The sequence below is a fragment of the Populus nigra genome, chromosome 1 (genome assembly GCF_951802175.1).
Source record: "Populus nigra chromosome 1, ddPopNigr1.1, whole genome shotgun sequence".
Lineage (NCBI taxonomy): Eukaryota > Viridiplantae > Streptophyta > Magnoliopsida > Malpighiales > Salicaceae > Populus > Populus nigra.
Genome location: NC_084852.1, coordinates 24,522,825 through 24,544,108, shown reverse-complemented (window position 1 = coordinate 24,544,108; position 21,284 = coordinate 24,522,825). Strand labels below are relative to the sequence as shown.

Genomic DNA, 21,284 nt, shown 5'->3' with positions numbered 1-21,284 from the left:
GAGGGGTGTGGATTCAGCTGATATGGACGCCGGAGGAATATTCCTCCATTAAAGAGTATAGAAAGTATACACCATGGCCAAAAAGCTAGCAATCCACTAGCCTATTCCTTCTCTCTGTTATGCTCTTAGTTTCCAAGTGCATGACAGCTATTCTCGGCAGATGAGAGTGGAGGTACAATTATTTGGAATTTCACAGAAGAAAGTGGCTTGTAAACATGGAGGTCTTGCGAGACTTGCTGGTTAAACAATGACATTTATTGGAGACATTCTCATGTTATTTTATGAATAAGATATCAATATTTATTTCCATGGTTACTATAAAAAAAAAAGATAAAAGATAAATTTTTATTATTAACATGGATGTTTAAATTTTATGGATCTTGAAGTTAAAAATTATAAAATTTTTTAGTAACTCTGATAATTCTGAAATACAAACTAGTAAATTTTAAAAAACAAACTCATAATATAACCAATGAAGCTATACCTTCTAAGATTGATAAAGATATTTCACAAGCTCAGACAATATTTTATGATCCTCTCTCCCTCTTATCTCTTTTCTTCTATATAAAACTATATATATTCAGATACTTAATTGTTAATATATTCCGGGGAAAAAAGAGAGAGAATCTTCTTCTATTTCTGTTCAAATGCCATCAGCCTGTGACTAAATTCTAACGAGAAGAAAAGCTACTAAATGAATGAAGGCAGTATAATGAAAAAGGTTCATTGAACTGCCCTGCAGAATTTAAAAACCATGCATGCACATTTCCACATCTGGTCAAAGCTTGGTGTACAGGCTGCGAGCATGAATTGTTGTAAAACCAACCTTACCCCTGTCAAAAAAAAAACCGACCTGTATCAAAAGTCCAGCCGACAATTTAAAATTACTTTTCATATAGTATTTTATGAAAAAATAATTTTTTATATTAAAAATAATTTTTAAAAAATAAAAAATCTTTTTTTAATATATTTTTAAATAAAAATTATTTAAAAATTAAAACTGCTAAGGTTAAATTAAATTCTAAAATAATATAATTTAATTAATTAGATTCTAAATTTTTTCATGAAGGCTCACCTTATATTAATAAAAAAAAAACCAACTAAAGTAAAATTATATAAAAAAATATTAATTTAAATAAGAAAAATCGCAGCCGCCGTGCAAACACTGTATAACAGCACCTACTTTTTTGAACAGTAGAAGCACTAATATCTGACAAACAAATCTAGTGTTGATATGGCCGCTTCCTGTCCCTCTTGCCGCACTTACCTGGAAACTTCAATATTAAGTATTCCAGGTTTCGTGTGTGTTTGGTATTGCAGTAATTGTTGTAATTGTAGTTTGAAAAAAATTATTTTATAAAAAATATTTTTAATTGAGGTTGGTTTGAAAAAATAGATGTTTGGTTAAAACTGTGATTGAAATTGAAGTTAAAATAATTTAATATGTTTGGTTAAGAATGCTTTTGAAATTAAGGCTATAAAATAATTTAAAAATATATATTAATATTGATGGTTTTACATTTAAATATTGTAGAATTAATTATTCCTATTACATCATGAAATAAATAATATTTTATATAAAATATTTTTTATTATTCTATTAAATAATTTATAATTCCATTACGTACAAAATTCATTCGATAAAAACTATAGTTTTTATACGTGTAATAAAATTAGATAAAATATTATCAGGTATAAAATTGATATTACAGTGCGAGTAAATTTAATTCACTTTATATTAATTTTTTTTTAAAAAAATATTATTAATATCATAGTGCAAGTGAATTTAATTTAATCTAAATTAGTTTTTTAAAAATAAATATTAAAAAACTTAACACACTTCAAAAATAAAAATAAAAAACTATTCACGTAAACAATCCAAGTAAATTGCTATTAATTGCACTGTACAGTACCATGCTTCTCCTTTTTTATATCACAGATACAAAAAAACATGTAGGATTCATACACAATAAAATGGATTGTTATCGAATGGCTGCAGACTGCATTTTAATTAAAATGCAGCTGCAGCCTCGTAAACAAACGTCCCCTTAAAAAGTGACACTGCCTCACCATTTTCCTTTAAAGAAGAGTGTGAACTCCTGCTGAAGAAGGAAAAACTGTGGTTTTAGCGCGATACACTTATTGTTTGGATATCAATCTTTTGATTTTTCTGCAAAACTTCTGGTTTGATCTTGCAAGTTCAGGCTTTTGATTCTTGATTGGCTCCTGAGCCATATAGTTCCGTCTTTTTTTCTTTTCATTTTCCCAGATTATTCATGAATAACCTTTTCCAAGAATACCCAAATTCTATGAACAGATTCATATTTGACCATGCTTCAGTTTCTTTCTCTCCAAATAGGGATCTTGTTAATGGATATAAACTCAATGATACCTTGAGTAGTCCAAATCCATCTTTTAATTATTTCAATCCTGAATCGCCTAGTGACTCAACATCATCATCTTCTTCCTCAAATTCATGTTCTGAAGTATATGGTCCAAGCAATAATGTTACTCTCAAGTTCATAAGCGATGTGCTTTTGGAGGAGGACTTGGAGGGTAAGACCTGTATGTTGCAGGACTGTTTAACCCTCCAAGCCGCCGAGAAATCCTTATACGATGTCCTTGGTCAGGAGTACCCCCATTCGTCGAATCAAATTCTTTCTTGTTTCAATCAAAATGTTGAAAGCCCGAATGATGGTGTCACTTGGATTAACAATACTGGTAGCACCAACGGTTATCATACTGCTAACAACTTGGTTGAAAAATCCGATTGGATTTTTTATCAAGCTGATTTGGAGTTATCTCAAGTACTGCAATCCTCTCCGGTTCTCTCCCTTGAAAAAACCCCTCTAGGAACAGATTTCCAAAGTCCGGCGCATCCTTATGAGATGCTCAGCAAAGGGGAAGGAGAAGCCGGCATTTCTCTTTCAACTAGTGATTATTTGATGTCATCTCCAGAGCGCAGCTCCTCCAACCCTCCGGACAAGGAGGAGAGAGGCTACTCACCAGATAGTTCACGGGGAAGGAAAAATCATCAGCGCGAAGATAGTGATGATTTAGAAGAAGAGAGGGGCAAGAAGCATTCTGCACTTTCTCCTGCAGAGTCTGAGCAGTCAGGGTTGTTTGACGAGGTATTGCTTTGTTCAGGTGCACAGAATGTGTCTGCATCATGTGCTCTTCTGGACAAGTCACAAAATGGAGCAGGGAGAAATGAACAGAGAAAAGGGTCTAATGGTAGAGCGGCACGCGCAAAGAGAAAGGAAAATAAAGAAGAAGTTGTGGATTTGAGCTCTCTCCTCACCCAATGTGCACAAGCTGTGGCAATTGGTGACCAAAGAACTGCAAGTGATCTACTTAAGCAGATTAGGCAACACTCTTCTCCATTTGGTGATGCAAATCAAAGGTTGGCGCATTACTTTGCTAATGCCCTTGATACACGTTTAGCCGGCACTATGACACCTACATTTGCACCAATTGCAAGTCACAGAACATCAGCAGCTGAGAGTTTAAAAGCTTACCAGGTATATGTTAGAGCATGCCCATTCAAAAGGATGTCTAATTTCTTCGCCAACAGGACAATTCTGAAACTTGCAAAGAAAGCAACAAGACTACACATTCTTGATTTTGGCATTCTTTACGGTTTTCAATGGCCTTGCCTAATCCAGCGTCTATCAGAAAGACCTGGTGGACCTCCCAGGCTACGTATTACAGGAATTGAGCTTCCCCAACCAGATTTCCGGCCTGCAGAAAGGGTTGAGGAGACAGGCCGTCGCTTAGAAAAATATTGTGAGAGGTTTAAAGTCCCTTTCGAGTATGATGCCATAGCACAGAAATGGGAAACCATCAGATATGAGGATCTCAAAATTGACAAAGACGAGATGATTGTCGTCAACAGTTTATATCGGCTAAGGAACCTCCCCGATGACACAGTTGTGGAGAATAGTGCAAGAGACGCTGTTTTGAAGTTGATCAACAAGATCAAACCAGACATGTTTATCCATGGGGTTGTAAATGGTGCTTTCAATGCGCCATACTTTGTCACTAGGTTCCGAGAGGCACTCTACCATTTCTCCTCATTGTTTGATATGTTTGAGGCTAATGTGTCACGTGAAGATGAAAACAGAATGCTGTTTGAAGAAGAGCGATACGGAAGAGAGATTATCAATGTTATCGCATGTGAGGGCACATCAAGAGTTGAAAGGCCAGAGACATACAAACAGTGGCAGTCGAGAAATCTGAGAGCTGGGTTCAGGCAACTTACCTTAGATCCGGAGCTTTTCAAGGACGTGAGATCTGTGGTGAAATCAGAGTACCATAAAGATTTTGTTGTTGATGCAGATGGCCATTGGATGCTTCAGGGATGGAAGGGGAGAATAATCCATGCTCTTTCTGTTTGGGAACCAGTCCAAGAATAACAGCATAAATCTTTCTGTGCTCATAAATACTTAGAATTGCTGTTTTTTTAAGATACTGTTAGAAGTTTTTCTACATCATATGTAAATTTCACCTCAGATATCTCAGTATAACTTTTTTTTGTTCAGTATATGAAATAGACTTGGCGATAAATTTATCATCTTAGCAGTGATTTTGTACATATGTTCACCCTCTTCGTGTCCTAATCCAACGAATATACATCTTCTAGCCAAACAAAATGCGTATAAAATCCTTGTTGCGGTCCACTGTGTAGACTTTCACTTCATTTCTGCGGATTGCCTTTCTAATCTGGTATTCTTTTGCACAATACCGCGGTCAATGATCAGGGAACTCTGGGCAAAAGATAAAAAAAAAAAAAAGGTGAAGGATGATTAAGTACGTTTAGAAGTGTAAGAGTGGTTATAGTTATTTTTTAAAATTTATTTTTAACATCAACGAATTAAAATAATTAAAAAATATTAAAAAAATAAAAATTTAAAATAAAAATATTTTTAAAATAAAAAAAACATTCAGATAAAATTGGGTCAAACTTGGCTTCTTATACAGTTATACTCAGTTAACACCATTACCATGCTTCTTAAAAACTACATGTCAAAAACTTAAGCTTTTGCCATTATAACTTAAGCTTTTGCAATTATAATGTGTTTGGAATTGTAGTTTTTTAAAATATTTTATTTAAAAATATATTAAAATAATATTTATTTTATTTTTAAATTTAATTTTTATATTAATATAATTTAAAAATACTTTAAGAATATTAATTTGAAGTAAAAAAACAAAATAAAATTAATACTTTTAAAAAACAAAAATAAACAAACTCTTAAATAAACTGTGCTGCCAAAGTTATTTCATTCTTATATAGTAGAATTAATTCTTTCAATTGAACACACTTATTACTACACTAAGCTCCCTAATTAGCATTCAATGACTTCTAAAAACCCTTAGTCATTGCTTATAAATGTTTATTATTATGTTGTGGTTGTGTTTTTTAAAAAAAAATTAATTTTTTTAATTTTTTTAAATTGTTTTGATGTACTAATATGAAAAATAAATTTTAAAAAATAAAAAATATATTATTTTACTATATTTTCTAACAAAATATACTTCGAAAAGCAACCGCTGCCACAATAACAAACATTATCTAAAACTACATGGGAATAACATGCAAAAACATATCAATAATGCAAGAACGCAAGCCTACGTAAATAGAGGCACTTAGGTATCAGGTTAGTCTTGTCCTCTGGATCAATTTACTAAGGTCTTCCAGTGTCAAAAGGGCAGAATCTGCGATGAGGCACGGGAGCCAATCATGCAAAAGATGCAACTTTAATGCAATTGTTATAGCAATGGCAAGCACTATTCAGCAACAAAAAGGGAACTCTTTTTCTAAGAAGTTTCAGATCAAATGCTGTGTTCATTCATTCCTCCAGCTTGCTCATTCGAAAAGGTAACAAAAATTAAAATAAACATCAGCGAGCCAAAGTCGAAAACGATATGCTTATGGTTAAGCATGCAAATATCCAGTCAAAGCACCAAAAAAAAAAAACACAACCGATGAAATATTCAACATCAAATTAGAATCCAAGGAGTAAAAATAACACATGTAAACATTGTTAAATTAATTGAAATCAAATAGAGAAAGGAGGCTAGAATTCTGAATAATCTGTATATTATGAATGCTTAGTTTTAACCTAAATACAAATAAAGTATATATAAGTCAAACTGAAAGTACTATTATACCCTTAATAAATAAGACGACATAACTATTATTTAATATCTCCCCTCAAACTCACGATGCGGCAGCTACAAGTATCGAGAGTTTGCCAACCAGAAAACAAAAACGAGAGATGAAATGCGCCTTGGTAAAGAAATCTGCAATCTGCAAGGAAAAAGGAACAAAAGGCAAAGCAATGGTGCCATGTTTGAGATGATGACGAGTAAGATGACAATCGATCTCAATGTGCTTAGTGCGCTCATGAAAAACCGAGTTATGAGCAATCTGAATAGAACTCTGGTTGTCACAATACATTGGAGTAGGATGAGAAAAGGAAATTCCCATATCAGCAAGTAACCAACGTAACCAAACAATCTCTTTGGTAGTAGATGCCATGGCACGATATTCTGCTTCAGTGGATGATTGAGAAACAATAGATTGTTTCTTGCTCTTCCAAGAAATAAAAGAATCACCTAAAAAGATACAGAACCCGGTAACAGACTTGCGATATGTGGGACCACTACCATGATCAGCATCAGAGTATGCACGCAACTCCAAGGAAGAGGTGGATGAAAGTAAAAGACTCTGAAAAACTGTATCCCGAAGATATCGCAAAATACGAAGAACAGCTGCCCAGTGAACAGTAGTAGGAGAAGCAACAAACTAACTAACAACATGAACAACATATGCAATATCTGGACGAGTAATGGTGAGATATACCAAACTCCCAACAATAGCACGGTATAAAGTAGGATCTATTAAAGGTAAACCATCAGAAGAAGAGTACCTTGTGTTAACCTCAATAGGAGTATCTACAGTCTTGTTATCAGTAAGTCTAGCCCAGTCAAGAAAATCTGCAACATATTTCGACTGAGAAAGAAGGTAACCTCTAGGTGAGTATGTTACCTCAATACCTAGGAAATATCAAAGATAACCCAAATCATTCATTTCAAATCGTCTAGCCAACTCTGTCTTCAAAACTGAAATACCATCAATATCATCACTAGTAATAATCATGTCATCAACATATAAAGACAGAATGATACGACCTGCATCAGTGCACTTAATAAAAAGAGCAGAATCATGACTGCTAGAAACAAAGCCAAGAGATGAGATCACAATAGAGAATTTCTCAAACCAAGCACGAGGTGCTTTTTGAGACCATATAATGCTTTCTTAAGCTTACAAACATATCCAGAGTCATGTGAAATACTAGGAGGGGGTGCCATATAAACTTCTTCTTGAAGATCTCCATTCAAGAATGTATTTTTAACATCAAGCTGAGAAATATGCCACTGACGAATCGAAGCTATGGCAATAAGAGTACGAATAGTAGTCATTTTTGCAACCGGGAAAAATGTCTCCTCATAGTCCATACCATACTGTTGAGAGTATCCTTTTGCAACTAGCCTAGCTTTGTATCGCTCAATAAACCCATCAGAATTAGTCTTGATCTTATACACCCAACGACAACCAACAATACTCTTACTAGGAGGTAGAGGAACCAGATCCCAAGTATCTGTCTTATGCAAAGCAGAAAGTTCCTCATCCATAGCTTGCTGCCAAAGCGGATCAAGAATTGCCTCTTTATAGGAAGAGGGCTCAAAGAGACAATGAATAGAAGCTAAAAAGGAAGTAAATGATGAAGAATAACAAGAATAAGCTAAATCTGGTAGTTTTGTGGACTTACGAATGCGGATGGACTGACGTGGAGGTGGATCCACAATCTCAGATGAAGCTTGAGGGGCTGTAGATGAGAATGGAGCTTCAGGTGTGCCAGAGAGTAAAGTACCAGTACCTGCAGAGTTATGAGTACAAATTGATCAAACATAGGGAGAGGTATCATTACCAGAATCCTCAGAAAAAGGATCTATATGAATAAGATCAGATTTTGTCAGGCTATGAGTAGTGGATAGAATAGAAAAGAAAGGTATATGCTCAAGGAAGACAACATGACGAGACACATAAAGTTTCTGAGTTATTGGATCAAAACAACGATACCCCTTTTTACCTTCACCGTAACCCAGAAAGACACAAATAGCGGATCGAGAGGATAGCTTACTGCGTTCTACATGAGGACGAAGAACGAAACAAGTACAACCAAAGACTCTAAATGAGGAATAATCAGGGACATACCCATATAACTTTTCAAAAGGAGATATACCCGAACTATGAAAAGATGGAATTATATTAATCAAACTTACAGCAGTAAGAACAGCTTCTCTCCAAAACTCACTAAGAACAAAAGCAGACAACAAGAGAGAACGAGCAATTTCGACAATGTGTCTATATTTTCTTTCAGTTACACCATTTTGTTCAGGAGTATCTGTACATGAAGTTTGGTGGATGGTTCCATCTAAGGCAAGCATTTGACAAAATTTATTAGAGGTGTATTCCCCATCCAAATCACACCTAAAGCATTTGATCACAACAGAATGTTGAGTTTTGATAAGAGCTTAAAAAACTGCATATATCCCAAAGAATTCAGAACGATGTTTCATTAAATAAACCCAACAATAATAAGTATGATCATCAATAAAACAGACATAATATCGAGACCCTCATTTTGTGGAAACAGGAGAAGGTCTCCATACATCAGAATGAATCAAATCAAATGGTGAAGATGAAAAAGAAATACTTCGATTAAAAGGTAAAGCAGAAAATTTCACCAGTTTACATCCACTACAATTAGAAATGTCACAAGTTTTCAAATTTTCTAAAGCTCCTGTGGATGCCAAAAATCTCAAATGAGAAGATGAAACATGACCTAGACGGGAATGCCATAAATAAAAACTAGAAGATGAAAGACTCAAACGAAAGGAAGACAAATCAGCAGTAGCAGCAGCAGCAACTGGCACTTTTAACTCATCCAAAATATATAGTCCATTCTCCCTATGGCATGTCCCAATCAGCTTCTGAGACTGCAGATCATGTACACAACAAAAAAAACCAGAAAACATGACTAAATAATCACCAGAATCACATATTTGACCAACAAACGCAAGATTCAATTTGAGTTTTGGAATAAGATAAACATTAGGGAGAGACAAGTGAGGTGTGACAACAGAACCAACACCTGCTAAGGGCATAGGAGTGCCATCAGCAGTCATAACAGGAAAGGAGAACAAAGGGGACACTGAGGTAAAAGATGAGGAATCTGGAGACACATGATTGGAAGCACCAGAATTCAAGACCCATTCAGAGTGTGACATACCTGAGGAACTATGAGGCAACTGCCCTATGGAAGAAGCGGATATTGCTTGTGGCTGCAAGGAGAGAAACTTCTGAAATTGCTCAGCTAAAGTATTAGGATCGGTAATAGAGCCTAGGGAAGCTACTGCTGCAGTATTATGGTGTGGTGGTTTATAACCCTGAGATGGTCGATGAGCATTAGATTGTGAGTGACTGCCAGACTTCCAAGCTTGACTCTGTTGTCTCAACTTAGGACACTGAGCCTTCCAATGACCTTTCTGCTTACAAAAACTGCACTCATCGAAGCCAACCCTTGTGTAAGGCTTGTTCTGATGATTAGAGAATGGCTTAGAAGGTACTGCTAGTATAGAAGGATTTGAAGCAGAAAGAATTCTTTTTTCAGAATAAGACTGAAGATGTATTTCTTCAACCAATAACTCACTTACAACAGAGTCAACAGAAGGCAGTGGAGTACGATGCAGAATTGAACCTCTAAGTCCTTCGAAGTCACTGCGAAGTGCCGTTAAAAACTGTACCAATCGTTGCTGCTCTCTACGCTCAATATAGGCATCACATGCCTTTAATTCTGCTGATTCTGTAAGAGCCAATTGATCCCAAAGATCTGTCATAGCAGAATAAAACTCTTGAATACTTATATTCTTCTGATGAAGAGCTCATATGTCATTCTCTAATTGATACTGTTTTGCAAAATTTGATTGCGTGAATAACCTTTGCAGATGATCCCAAACCTCTTTTGTTGTTTCATACTTCGCCAACTGCGTACCTATCGAATGCTCAATAGAATTGTTGATCTAAGTAATGATCTTTGCATTATTTGCTTCCCATGTATCTATCAAAACAGCATCCCCCTCCTCAATATTCTTAGGTATTATATAAGTTCCACTAACATACCCCCACATCTTCTTACCTTTAAAAAAATTTTGCATTACATAACTCCAATACGAATAGTTCTTCCCATCCAACCTCACACTCACAGATTGAAGTGAATCATCTCTTTCAGTAGCCATAATTAACAATCACAGAGAACCAGAATGCAAAAGCAGCGGAAAACAAAATACCAAATTGCAGAAACTGAACAGAGATTGCAGAAACTAAACAAATATCTTTTCAAAATTATACAATTACTCCAAAACACAAAACAAATTTGCAGAAACTGAACGCAAATACCAAATTGCAAAAGCTGAAGGTAGACGAAATACCAAAATAATTGCAGAAATTGATGAAATACCAAAACCCTGGCAGGGGCGCGCTGCCCCCTACAAACCCCCAGCCAACTCACCGCAGAGTTGGATCCGCGAACTTGTGTTTGGGATTAAGCATCGTTCCATAAAACCAGCTCTGATACCATGTTAAATTAATTAAGATCAAATAGAGAAAGGAGGCAAGAATTCTGAATAATCTGTATATTATAAATGCTTAGTCTTAACTTAAATACAAATAAAGTATATATAGGTCAAACTGAAAGTATTATTCTACCCTTAATAAATAAGACTACATAAATATTATTTAACAAACATAACATATGGATATAAACGCACTAGTTCAAAATTACCACTTGTTAATGATACCAGGGGAAAGAAATTCCCATCAGGTTTGACCACTTCTTCTTGTTTCTTAATTCTCTCATCTCTCTGAGCTGCTCTTTGCATGAACTATCATGCCAACAAATGAGAACTCATAATGTAACAAGCTTAATACTGACTAATTCATATTTCACAAAACAGCTAAAAGCAAATTCTGATAAAAAGAAAGCAAACCCAGATCAATTAAAGCAAAATCCAATTCCAATCCCAAGTTTGTACTTCAAAAAATAAAAGTAGCATAAAACAAACAATTAATGATGAAAACTATAAAACCCAGCAAAAAATATAGTATTAGGCTGACCTATTCTAGGTAAGAATTAGGGGGAAACAAACCGGCTCTGGGTTAACAAAAAAAAAGGAACAAGAATAAGAACAACTCACACTTAAACAATCTGATCACATTTAAGAGGGGGTATAAATGCAAAGGGAGGCAAAAGAGATGACTTTTCCTCCCCCCTAAAGGCTGGTAGCAACTCTAACTGCAACAGCTTTCTCTCTTACAAAGAAACCCATCCAAAACAACTTGCATGCCACCATCTTTGAATGCTTGAGTGAAAGGAGAGTTAGAGAAAGGAAGAAGAACTGAAAACATGAAAGGAGGAAGAACATAGAGGGTCGGCTGGGACAACAGAAGAGAAGGGGAGAGAAACCGAGAGGAAAAAAAGAAGAAAATCATTAAAACCTTCCTTAAAGCTTGTTTAAAATCATGTGGTAAGAGTAATATCACTTTCTTGTTTGTTGCTTTAAGATTTCAAGACAAAGGAGAGGGAGAAACTTTAAAATGAAAGATTTAGAGTTCTTACACTTGTTAATTCAAAATAAACATTAAAAAAAAAAGAAGATTTAAGAAGAGTAAGGAATGAAAGAACATAAGTGCAGAATCCTTGCTAAAAATATTGATGAATATGGATGATTATAGATGTATAAACCCTAAACGAAGGCCGGCCAAATTGAAAGGAATAAATGCAAAGAGGAGGGATCTTTGAAAAAAAAAAGTGAAATGAAGTGATGGAATGTATAGTTGTAGTCTTGTTAAATCTTTAGAAACATGTTTGAATCTGAAACAGAAATTATGTTATGTTAATGTCTTGATTGTTATTTATGTGATTGATAAACTTGTATGATTATGAATAAAGTGAATGAATGTGTGATTATAACATGTTGTTGTGAACATACTTGTGATAGAAATGATGAATTGCATGTGTGAATTAGGAAGGAAATGGGCAGCAATATCCAGCCAAAAAAGAGAAAACCATGAAGAAAACCTTGTATGACGAACACTCTTCGGGAAACAAGATATAGAATGGAAATGAGACTCTTGCATAATGAAGAATTCATATTAGATTGTGTTTAATAAGTTGGAATGATACAATTATGAACAATGGAATGAATAATTATTGACAACACTAGGTTCAGCCATGGACCACTAAGTGGAAGAATCATTGGAAAACAATATACATGTTTGGACATGGTGTGGCAACCTTGTGATAAACTTGATGAAATTATAGATAATATGTGTTTCTTACTCTTGTCCATGTTAGGTTACATGAAATAAACTAGAATGCCTAGGATGCATTTTACTATGCTACGATGAATGAGAAGTGAAGTTAACATTGAGAAGAACCATGGTATGTCAAAAAGGGAATGTGATAGAGCTACGACCATTATAGAAAGGAATGTCGATCAATAGGTTGTCCTTAATAATATGGTTAAGTACAAACTATCATCATGAAATAGGGACAACCTTTATAGACTTTACTTCGTAAAGTCGAATATGATTTGGTTGTGGTCTATGTCCGAACTAGGTTGAAGTGTCGAAAGTAACTTAGTTTTCGATGATGATTTTCTGCGTCAGTAGTGACTTAATTTTTGTTGATGATTTCTGTGTTAGCAGTGACTTAGTTTTCTTTGATGATTTTTGTGTTAGAAGTAACTTAGTTTTCGCTGATGATTTTATCAGAAGCGACTTAGTTTCGCTGACGATTATATGTGTCGGTAGTGACTTAACTTTCATTGATAATTTTCTGTGTCAAAAGTGACTTAGTTTTTGCTAATGATTTTCTGTGTCATCAGTGACTTAGTTTTTGTTGATGAATTTCATACCATAAATGATCTAGTTCTCATTGACAATTCTAGTGTCGGTTTGACCTAACCCTATTACAAGACTCTAGAATTAAACTATAGAATTTTTATAGGTAACTTATATTTAGAATTGAGAAGAATGTTTGGATATGATGACTTTCGTTATATGATATGAGGAAAACTTGAATGTGAGCATGTGCATTCTTGGAATATGTGTGGTATTGGCCTATGAGATTTATGAATACAAATGTACTGATTGATAATCAATTGGTGTATCAAGAGATGTGACCGAGATCAAAACTTCGCCCGGACAAGGACACCTCATAGGAGGAGTAGGTAGGTGGTCTCCACCCCTTTCTGTAATTATGTTAAATCCTCGTAATGAATTTTATATAAATTGTTGCTACTCGGTTATGATTATTGGAATTTGTTCATGAAATAGTTGACTGAATAATGTGATTAATTTCGACTAATGGTATCAATAATGGATTATTGGGATTGAATAATGTGATTAGTTTGCGGCTAATGGTATCTATAATGGATGACAGGGATTGAATAATATGGTTAGCTTTGGCTAATGGTATCCGTAATGGATGACCGGTATTAAATAATGTGATTAGCTTTGGTTAATGGTATCCGTAATGGATGACCGTGTTCGAATAATGTGATTAGCTTCGGCTAATGGTATCCGTGATGGATGACCGGAATTTGAATAATGTGATTAGCTTCGGCTAATGACATCTGTAATGGATAGTTGAGATTGAATAATGAAATTAGTTTCGACTAATGGTATTTGTAATAGATGACCGAGAATGAATAACGTAATTAATCTCGACTAATGTTCTTATTGGTTATTCTTATTGGATAACCAGGGTTGAATGGAAGGATTAGCCTCGGCTAATAGTATAATTATTAGATAATCAAGATCAATTGACAAAAAAAATACATTTGGGTGATGACACTCGGGTTTTGGACTAAGGGAGACCAAGGAATCAACTTCGATCTCTAAAACTCAAGTCGAGTGAATAGAACATACGAACAACGTTAACATCGTTCGATGAAATAAAAAATGATCGTATTATATGAAGTTAATGAAAAGAATTGACTTACCTAATTTAATAATAAAATTTGAAATCATGTTCTTTTGCCCATTATTATTTTATTAAAGATTGTTCTTTATTTTTATATTGCATTTGAATTATAACAGAGACATTACATATCCATGACGCGTAGGAATTTCTTTCCACATGTTTTGATATAAACTATGTAATCGTATGTTTAAAATGATATGTATTTTGTGTAATAATGTAATAGTATGAAATTACCATCAGCACTTTTATAAAAACTTATAATAATAACTTTCTAGAAACAGGAATGTAAAGTTATATGCATGATGACATAATAATATGAATGTATTGTTTATATACTCTCTAACACAAAGATGTTATATTATGTGATCATATAAGTATTCTAACTAATGATGTCTATGTGTTCGTTATACAAGTATCAACAACAACAAAAAATTATCACTTGATTTCATGTCATTTACCTTTTCACCGTGTCATGAATTGAAGAGAAATATCGAGCTAATACATAAACAAGGGAAAGTTTTTATTACCATTAAGTTCTTCAAAGTGCAGGAGAGGCCCTGCTTAGCCATATTCGGGCTGTTGAATTCTCTTTCGATATGGCACCAAATAATAACAAGCTATACAAGCTTCCTCTCCTTTTCCCTGTCCCTCCGCTGAGCCTGAGTCCGTGTGAGACCAGAGAAAGCAAACCCTTTTTTTGGCATGTCGAAGAAGACGGTCTGTTAATTCAGGGCTTCAAATCACTCTCTTCCCTTCTAGTCCTGGGCTTTGTTTGGGTCAGTCCATCATAGTTATTTGGGTTAACCCAAAACGAAAAATATTTCAGCCCAATTCATTTAGTTGGGCTAACCCAAAAAAGGGAAGTCTCCGATTCTATGAGGAATTTTTTTAGAGCGAAAGAAAAAACTCTCCTGCTTTCTAAACTTATAAAAGCCGGAGAGAGCCCTGCCTCCTCTTCAAACGCTTCTGCTGCTGCTTCCGCTTCCTTCACCTTCTGGGGTTCTCTCACGCAAAAGCTCGACCCGTTTTCATCGTTCCCTAGCAACCAAGGTTTTGATCCAAGATTACCTTCTTCATTTGTTTACTAATTTTTCTACATAAACCCGATGATCTTAATCGTTTTTGTTCAAGAATGAGCTAGCTTGGTCTTGATTGATGATTGATTATATGAATTGGGTTTTGTTTTTTTCAACTAATTTTTTATTTTTTTGAATTTTAACAGTTCTCTACAACAAATCTTGTGGGCTTAACCTGTTGAAGTCTGTAGACATGGTATGTTAGTGCTAATGACTTGTTCCCCCAATTTTTGCTGTATTGCGAGCTTGGAAGAATGATTTGATTTAATCAACATCATCGATAATCACTGAGAAACGGTTGTCTTAATATATGGTAGAATGATATTGATTGCATTCTTTGAAACAATTAATAATATTTGAGCCTGCTCATCCTTCATTGTGTGAAAGATGGTAGAATGAATAGGACTCAAAAGTCTAAGCATCATCCATGTCTATTGCGTCAAATCTTATGTTGCTCAAGTCTGTGAATTTGTTCTAAAGAAAATTTAGTAATTTAGCTGCATATGTTTATTTTAATCACTTGTTTCGACAATTGCAGGATCGCCAAGACCACCACAGTTCATCATTTGAACAGAGTTACCGCTGCTACCCTGTCTCTTTCATTGATAAGGTTTGAGAAATAACTACTAAAATTTGAATCATAACTACTAAAATAATGATTCTGCAAAATTTTTTAGTTGTTGGTTTTCCTATTTGTTTGATGATATAGTGTTTTAGGTATATAGTAGCAGCTTATACATGTAAATGAACAAGATGTTTGTCAATCCACAAAAATATTATTCCTTGTTAAATTTGCTCCAAGTTACTTGTGTCTTTGCAGGCACATCTGGAAAAGGGGGATAAAAGTATGTCCATCTTCTCATTCATGTTCTATCATGCTATCCATTTCTTTTATTTTAAAAATAAAATCAAATAAAACTGGTTTTCAAGAATTGACAATCTGCTATCTCTTGTTGCATCCAGTTATTATGCCTCCCTCAGCTCTTGATCGCCTTGGTAAGCAGATCATTCTCGATAAACTTCCTTTTCTCTATTCCTGCTATTGTATCTTGTGCCCTTAATCCTGGTTTAATGATTATACATCATTTAAAGACAATGATGCTTGCTGCAGCAACCTTGCACATTGACTATCCAATGCTTTTTGAACTCCATAATCCTTCTGCTGGACGTACTTCTCATTGTGGGGTTCTAGAATTTATTGCAGATGAGGGCATGATATACTTGCCCTACTGGGTATGCTTTTACATTATCTTCATGAATGTAATGGTTCGACTATTATATGCTTACTTGATCTGCTCATTTGTTCTACACTTTTAGATGATGGAGAACATGCTGCTACAAGAGGGGGACATTGTGCAATTGAGAAATACCAGCCTGGCAAAGGGAACTTTTGTGAAGCTGCAGCCCCACACCAAGGACTTCTTAGACATCTCCAATCCCAAAGCAATGTTGGTTTATTTATTGGTCATATTCTTTTCTACGTGATTGCAGTAAGCTTGGTAGCTCATTTTATTCATTCCTTTCTTGCTTGGTGATCATTTTGTAGCTTGGAAACTTCATTGAGGAACTACTCTTGTTTAACCACTGGTGATACAATAATGGTTGCCTATAACAACAAGAAGTACTACATTGATATAGTTGAAGCAAAACCCTCTTCTGCAATTAGTATTATTGAAACGGACTGTGAAGTGGATTTTGCCCCACCTCTTGATTATAAAGAACCTGAAAAACCAAAATCAATTCCTCGATCAAACAAGATACCTCCTGAAGGTTTTTTTCTCAATTTTATGTAAAAGATTTGTCCAATTATCTGAATTGATTTTTTATTGTTGGATTTATTTATCAAGTCCGTAAAACAAATGGTTTTGACTCTTCCTTTTTCAGGTATGGAAGAGCCAGCCGCAAAGATGCCAAGGTTCAGTGCATTTACTGGTTCAGCAAGGCGCTTGGATGGCAAACCAGCGACACAACCAACTGCATCCACTATCTGCCCTGCGCTGAAACAACACCAACCAGAAGCTGAGAACAATGGCTCCAAGTTATTAAGCTCCTTATCACATCAGCAGTCTGGAAAGCTTGTGTTTGGTTCTACGTCAAACCAACCCCAAAATGAAACACCAAAGGTATGTCTTGCCTTGCTGGTAGTTCTGTAGAGCATGTCCTCGTTTTCCACAATGCACTTATTCCCTGACATGACCCGAACCTAGAATGTGCTTCCATTGTGTCTTCCACGAATTTTTCTGAAGAATTCGCCATAATATATCTGATCAATACATAATATCATGAAAAATGGATACAATTTTTTGACTGCCACTTAAATTGATATGAATTGGTTTCTGTAACTAGGTTCCCTTAAAGAAAAGCACTCAGGAGCCTCCCCAGAAGGTGGAAGATCCGAAGTTTCAAGCTTTCACGGGGAAGAAATATTCCCTAAAAGGCTGAATCTCAACTCCATTGTTGTCCATCCTTTTCTAGCATACACAGGATGAGATCGACTGATTCTGGTTATTTAATAGAATGTTTTTGCTACTGTATAATTTATATCTTTTGAACCCAAAATCGGGTACACGTCAATGGTCCAAACCTCAGAAGAACACCCAGTCAACTTCTGTTTGGCATACGGGGTCTTCTATGGATCCTTATGTTTAGTATATAATTTATCACGATAAAACTCATCAGGCTGTTAGTTATTTCTCTCTTTTTTTGTTCCTTCGTTTTTAAAAAGTTCTGATGCTCTCTACACCTGCAATATTTGATGGTGACGCAGACCACCCATGATGCTCAGAGACTCGAATATTTCAGCCGTATCTAACAAAGCGTAATTCTAGATGTTGAAGATGACATAAAACCACTGAATTCCTCATGATAAGTAGCTTCAGAAAGAAAAACAAAAGGCCATGATGCAGATGACTCCCTTCTCACAACTAACAGAGTGGCTTCTTATTTAAAATAACTAATCATTATAATTAGAACGTAATAACATTTAGATGTTCAGCCCCACCTGATTATATGATACAGAGATGGTAATGGAAAAGTGCCGGTGACAAATACAATAATGGTAGGAAAATAATAATTAGCTAAGCTTGCACAGATGTCTCAATTGCAACCTTCTTGGAATACTTGATGCCTTCAGACTTATCATTGGCTTCCCAGAGTTCTGGCAGTGCCTCCTTGATATTATGAAGACTCTCTAACGCACAGTCCACACCTTCAATTCGATGAGAAGAGCCTACCTGTATCAGCACCGTTGGAACTTGTTGATTTAACATTTTCGTGGCAGTTAGGAAAATTCCAAGGGAAAATAAAACTGGCAGTGACATTTTGCTTTATTATTTTTGGCCGAGGTTTATGATATCATAAACTTACCCAAACAGTGTGGAGACCCAATCCTTTTCCAGTCTGTAAGTTACGGATGCTATCATCAAAGAACAACTAAAGAGCGAGAAATCACCACGTTAGATAAACGCAGACTAGACAAGGAAATTGAAGGCTATGAAAATCACTTAGAATAGCTTTGAATCATTGGAGATCGTAATAGGAATGAAACTTGCATATTTTCAAATGACAGCACATTCTAAAGCTAATCCAAGCATTGATTCAACATGCAAACAATATAGAAATGCAAAACCGATGAATTTGTGTGCTTGTAATGTAAGTTCAATTTTCTTACCGTCTTTCGAGGGTTGATGTTGGCAATCTTAAAAACCTGCTCAAATGCTTCCTCAAAAGGTTTGCAGACTACGGGGGTCCTTGGAAGTACAAGATCTGCATCAGGACAGGTAGTATATTCATCGATGTCAAAAACCTCTCTGTCATCCCCATCAACAGGATCATTTCCTTTATTAGCAGCATCATTCAAAGTCTCAAAGCATATGATCCTTTCAAAACAATCCTCCAATCCAAGCCTGCTAAGGACTCGACTTGCATGAGCCTTGTCAGCATTGGTAAAGACCTTTCCACGAAGAAAAAAAGGATTATTAATCACCAGCAGAAATCTGATGCAGTCAACCAAATGCTTTTCCCAAATGCAGTAATTTTTAAAGAGTATGCAACTAAGGAAGTAAACTTACAACTTTACGAACAGGCACATTAAGTAAGATATTCCTCAGGATAGGGTCGGGTTTAAGCATCTGATAGGGCAATCTTCCATGAACAAAACTGCAAAATACAAAAGCGTAGGACCATATCAATTTCATAAAAGATACTCCTTGTATTAATACACATAAGAGCAAGAAATCAGTACCTATGGAAGTCGTCATAGTCAAATTTATGCCCAATAGCCTGAAAAACATATAAAAATAGAAAGAAAAAAAAACCAGAGAAATTTTTAGTGAAATCACTGTAAATTAAGAAAATCTTGTAAAAAAAAAAGAGAGCATCAAGTTCTTGGGTTATTACCCTAAGCCCAGCCATGGTCGTCCCATAATACTTGTACAATGAAGCACACAACTCAGGGGCTTTACTTTCCTCAATGCCAAGCTTTTTAATCATATATTCTATGATAAATCAAGAACATTCCAAATCAATTAGGGTATATCACATAACATAATCTTAAAGAGAGAGAGTGCTTCATTAAGCAATACCTTGAATATTTTGGGTAACATGGACTGATAAACCAGAACCGAGTGGATACAGGGTATCATCAATATCTGGAATTTTATATATAAAAAAGCCATCAGTTATATTATAGTATTTTTATTCATCTTCAAGAAAAGAAGTCCACTAGGAGAAAATATAACATCAAAAGAAAATGCTTAATAAAAGAGCTTACCAAAAAGGAGGCAGTCATATTTGTGCTCCAAAGCTTGCTGTTTCTGATCATCTTCATAAGACTCCATTTTCGTACTAACCAAAAGCAAAAGCAGAATCTTTATAAGTTGTTTTGGTATCAACTGCAAGAAAACAACCAATTTAATTAAAAAAAACACTAAAAAAACCAACATATCTTACTGCCCACCAAATCTGGCAATCAAAACGACAAGAAAGAGAGAAAAACAAACAGATTGGTTATAATATACACAGTACTTCAGCACATTGTTATCCCAGAAAAACCTGAGATAGACAAAAGCAAGCAAATTACCAGATCTCAAAAATCAGAGAGGTATTGTTGAGAAATAAAGGAAGATATTAGTTTTCTTTTAAAGAGGAAAGAAGGAGGAAAAGAGGGTCGGTGAGTGTAATCAACGGTTACATTTATTTTAAGATTCTTTATTGGACGTAATGTCTAAAAGAGACGCATCCTCATGAACTCCGGGAGACACGACTGCTTTTTACTTCTTCACTTCTGATTTTTTTTATGTATTGGAATAAGTACAGATCAGTCATCAACCTATTATTTGTTTCATGTATCGGTCCTCGATCTTCAAATTCTTGCAAACATTGCTCAACCCTTCATAATCATGACATGTTCATCATTCATCACTTCATCCCACGCTTGACTTTTCCGTTATTTGGCCCCCAGAATGCAGATATGGCACAATAACTAAAGGGAGTGTGTTTTTTTGTTGATTTATATAATCAGGGTGATTTTTTACGTTGAGTTGGGATTTATTTTAATGGATGAGTGTAGTTTTTGATGCATTTGCTTTTTATTTGAAGAAAAATAAATATTAAGTGAGGTATTTGATCTAAATATGATTTTTGTCACACAAAAAAATCGAAACATAAATTAGATATCTTAATCATAGTTTTTAAATTTAATTTGAAGGTCAATCCGGAATAAATATTGTATCACAAATAAAGTAAGTTAACTTAGATTAATTAAAATCGATCCAATTTTTCCATCTTATAAAAATATAAAAATAACATCATTTTTTAAAAAAGAAAAAGTAAAAGACCAACAAGTTTTAATAGGGTTTTAAATGGGTTTTTCCTTAATTAACCAGGTCTTAAATTAAATCGAGTCTGTGTATAAATTACATCAGATCAATTCTCCAATATTTTTATTGAGATTTGACTCGGTTTAGGTTCCAGGTTACTCAAATCATGGATTAACTCACCAGATCATATTAGGTTTTATAAACAATGATCTTAATCCAAATCTTAAAATAATCTAAATACGAAATGATACAAAAATTCTCTTAATACAATT

At 34.8% G+C, this 21,284-nt stretch overlaps 3 protein-coding genes across 6 annotated transcripts; 2 read left to right on the top strand and 1 right to left on the bottom strand.

The window, feature by feature from the left end:
- The first annotated feature begins 2,013 nt into the window (after positions 1 to 2,013).
- Positions 2,014 to 4,578, top strand: LOC133701488 (scarecrow-like protein 14). Its single transcript, XM_062125424.1, has one exon. The coding sequence runs from the start codon at positions 2,277 to 2,279 to the stop codon at positions 4,413 to 4,415; it is 2,139 nt and encodes a 712-aa protein (XP_061981408.1). The 5' UTR covers positions 2,014 to 2,276; the 3' UTR covers positions 4,416 to 4,578.
- Positions 4,579 to 14,977: 10,399 nt separating this feature from the next.
- Positions 14,978 to 17,883, top strand: LOC133678803 (uncharacterized). Of its 2 annotated transcripts, XM_062101313.1 has the most exons (10): positions 14,978 to 15,167; positions 15,340 to 15,389; positions 15,732 to 15,803; positions 16,014 to 16,038; positions 16,157 to 16,189; positions 16,305 to 16,426; positions 16,511 to 16,641; positions 16,740 to 16,963; positions 17,078 to 17,316; positions 17,540 to 17,883. In XM_062101313.1, the coding sequence occupies exons 1-10, from the start codon at positions 14,993 to 14,995 to the stop codon at positions 17,633 to 17,635; spliced, it is 1,167 nt and encodes a 388-aa protein (XP_061957297.1). In that variant the 5' UTR covers positions 14,978 to 14,992; the 3' UTR covers positions 17,636 to 17,883. The 2 variants fall into 2 exon arrangements, with proteins under 2 accessions (XP_061957297.1, XP_061957302.1); XM_062101318.1 differs by lacking the exon at positions 15,340 to 15,389 and having other exon boundaries at positions 15,053 to 15,167.
- Positions 17,884 to 18,108: 225 nt separating this feature from the next.
- On the bottom strand, positions 18,109 to 20,434 carry LOC133678815 (uncharacterized protein C24B11.05-like). Of its 3 annotated transcripts, none has more exons than XM_062101331.1 (9): positions 20,274 to 20,434; positions 19,965 to 20,085; positions 19,777 to 19,842; positions 19,592 to 19,689; positions 19,437 to 19,474; positions 19,264 to 19,351; positions 18,864 to 19,145; positions 18,560 to 18,625; positions 18,109 to 18,426 (listed from the first exon to the last, which is right to left on the bottom strand). In XM_062101331.1, the coding sequence occupies exons 2-9, from the start codon at positions 20,029 to 20,031 to the stop codon at positions 18,271 to 18,273; spliced, it is 861 nt and encodes a 286-aa protein (XP_061957315.1). In that variant the 5' UTR covers positions 20,032 to 20,085; positions 20,274 to 20,434; the 3' UTR covers positions 18,109 to 18,270. The 3 variants fall into 3 exon arrangements, with proteins under 3 accessions (XP_061957315.1, XP_061957318.1, XP_061957324.1); XM_062101334.1 differs by having other exon boundaries at positions 20,219 to 20,420; XM_062101340.1 differs by having other exon boundaries at positions 19,965 to 20,038; positions 20,274 to 20,420.
- Positions 20,435 to 21,284: the final 850 nt, after the last annotated feature.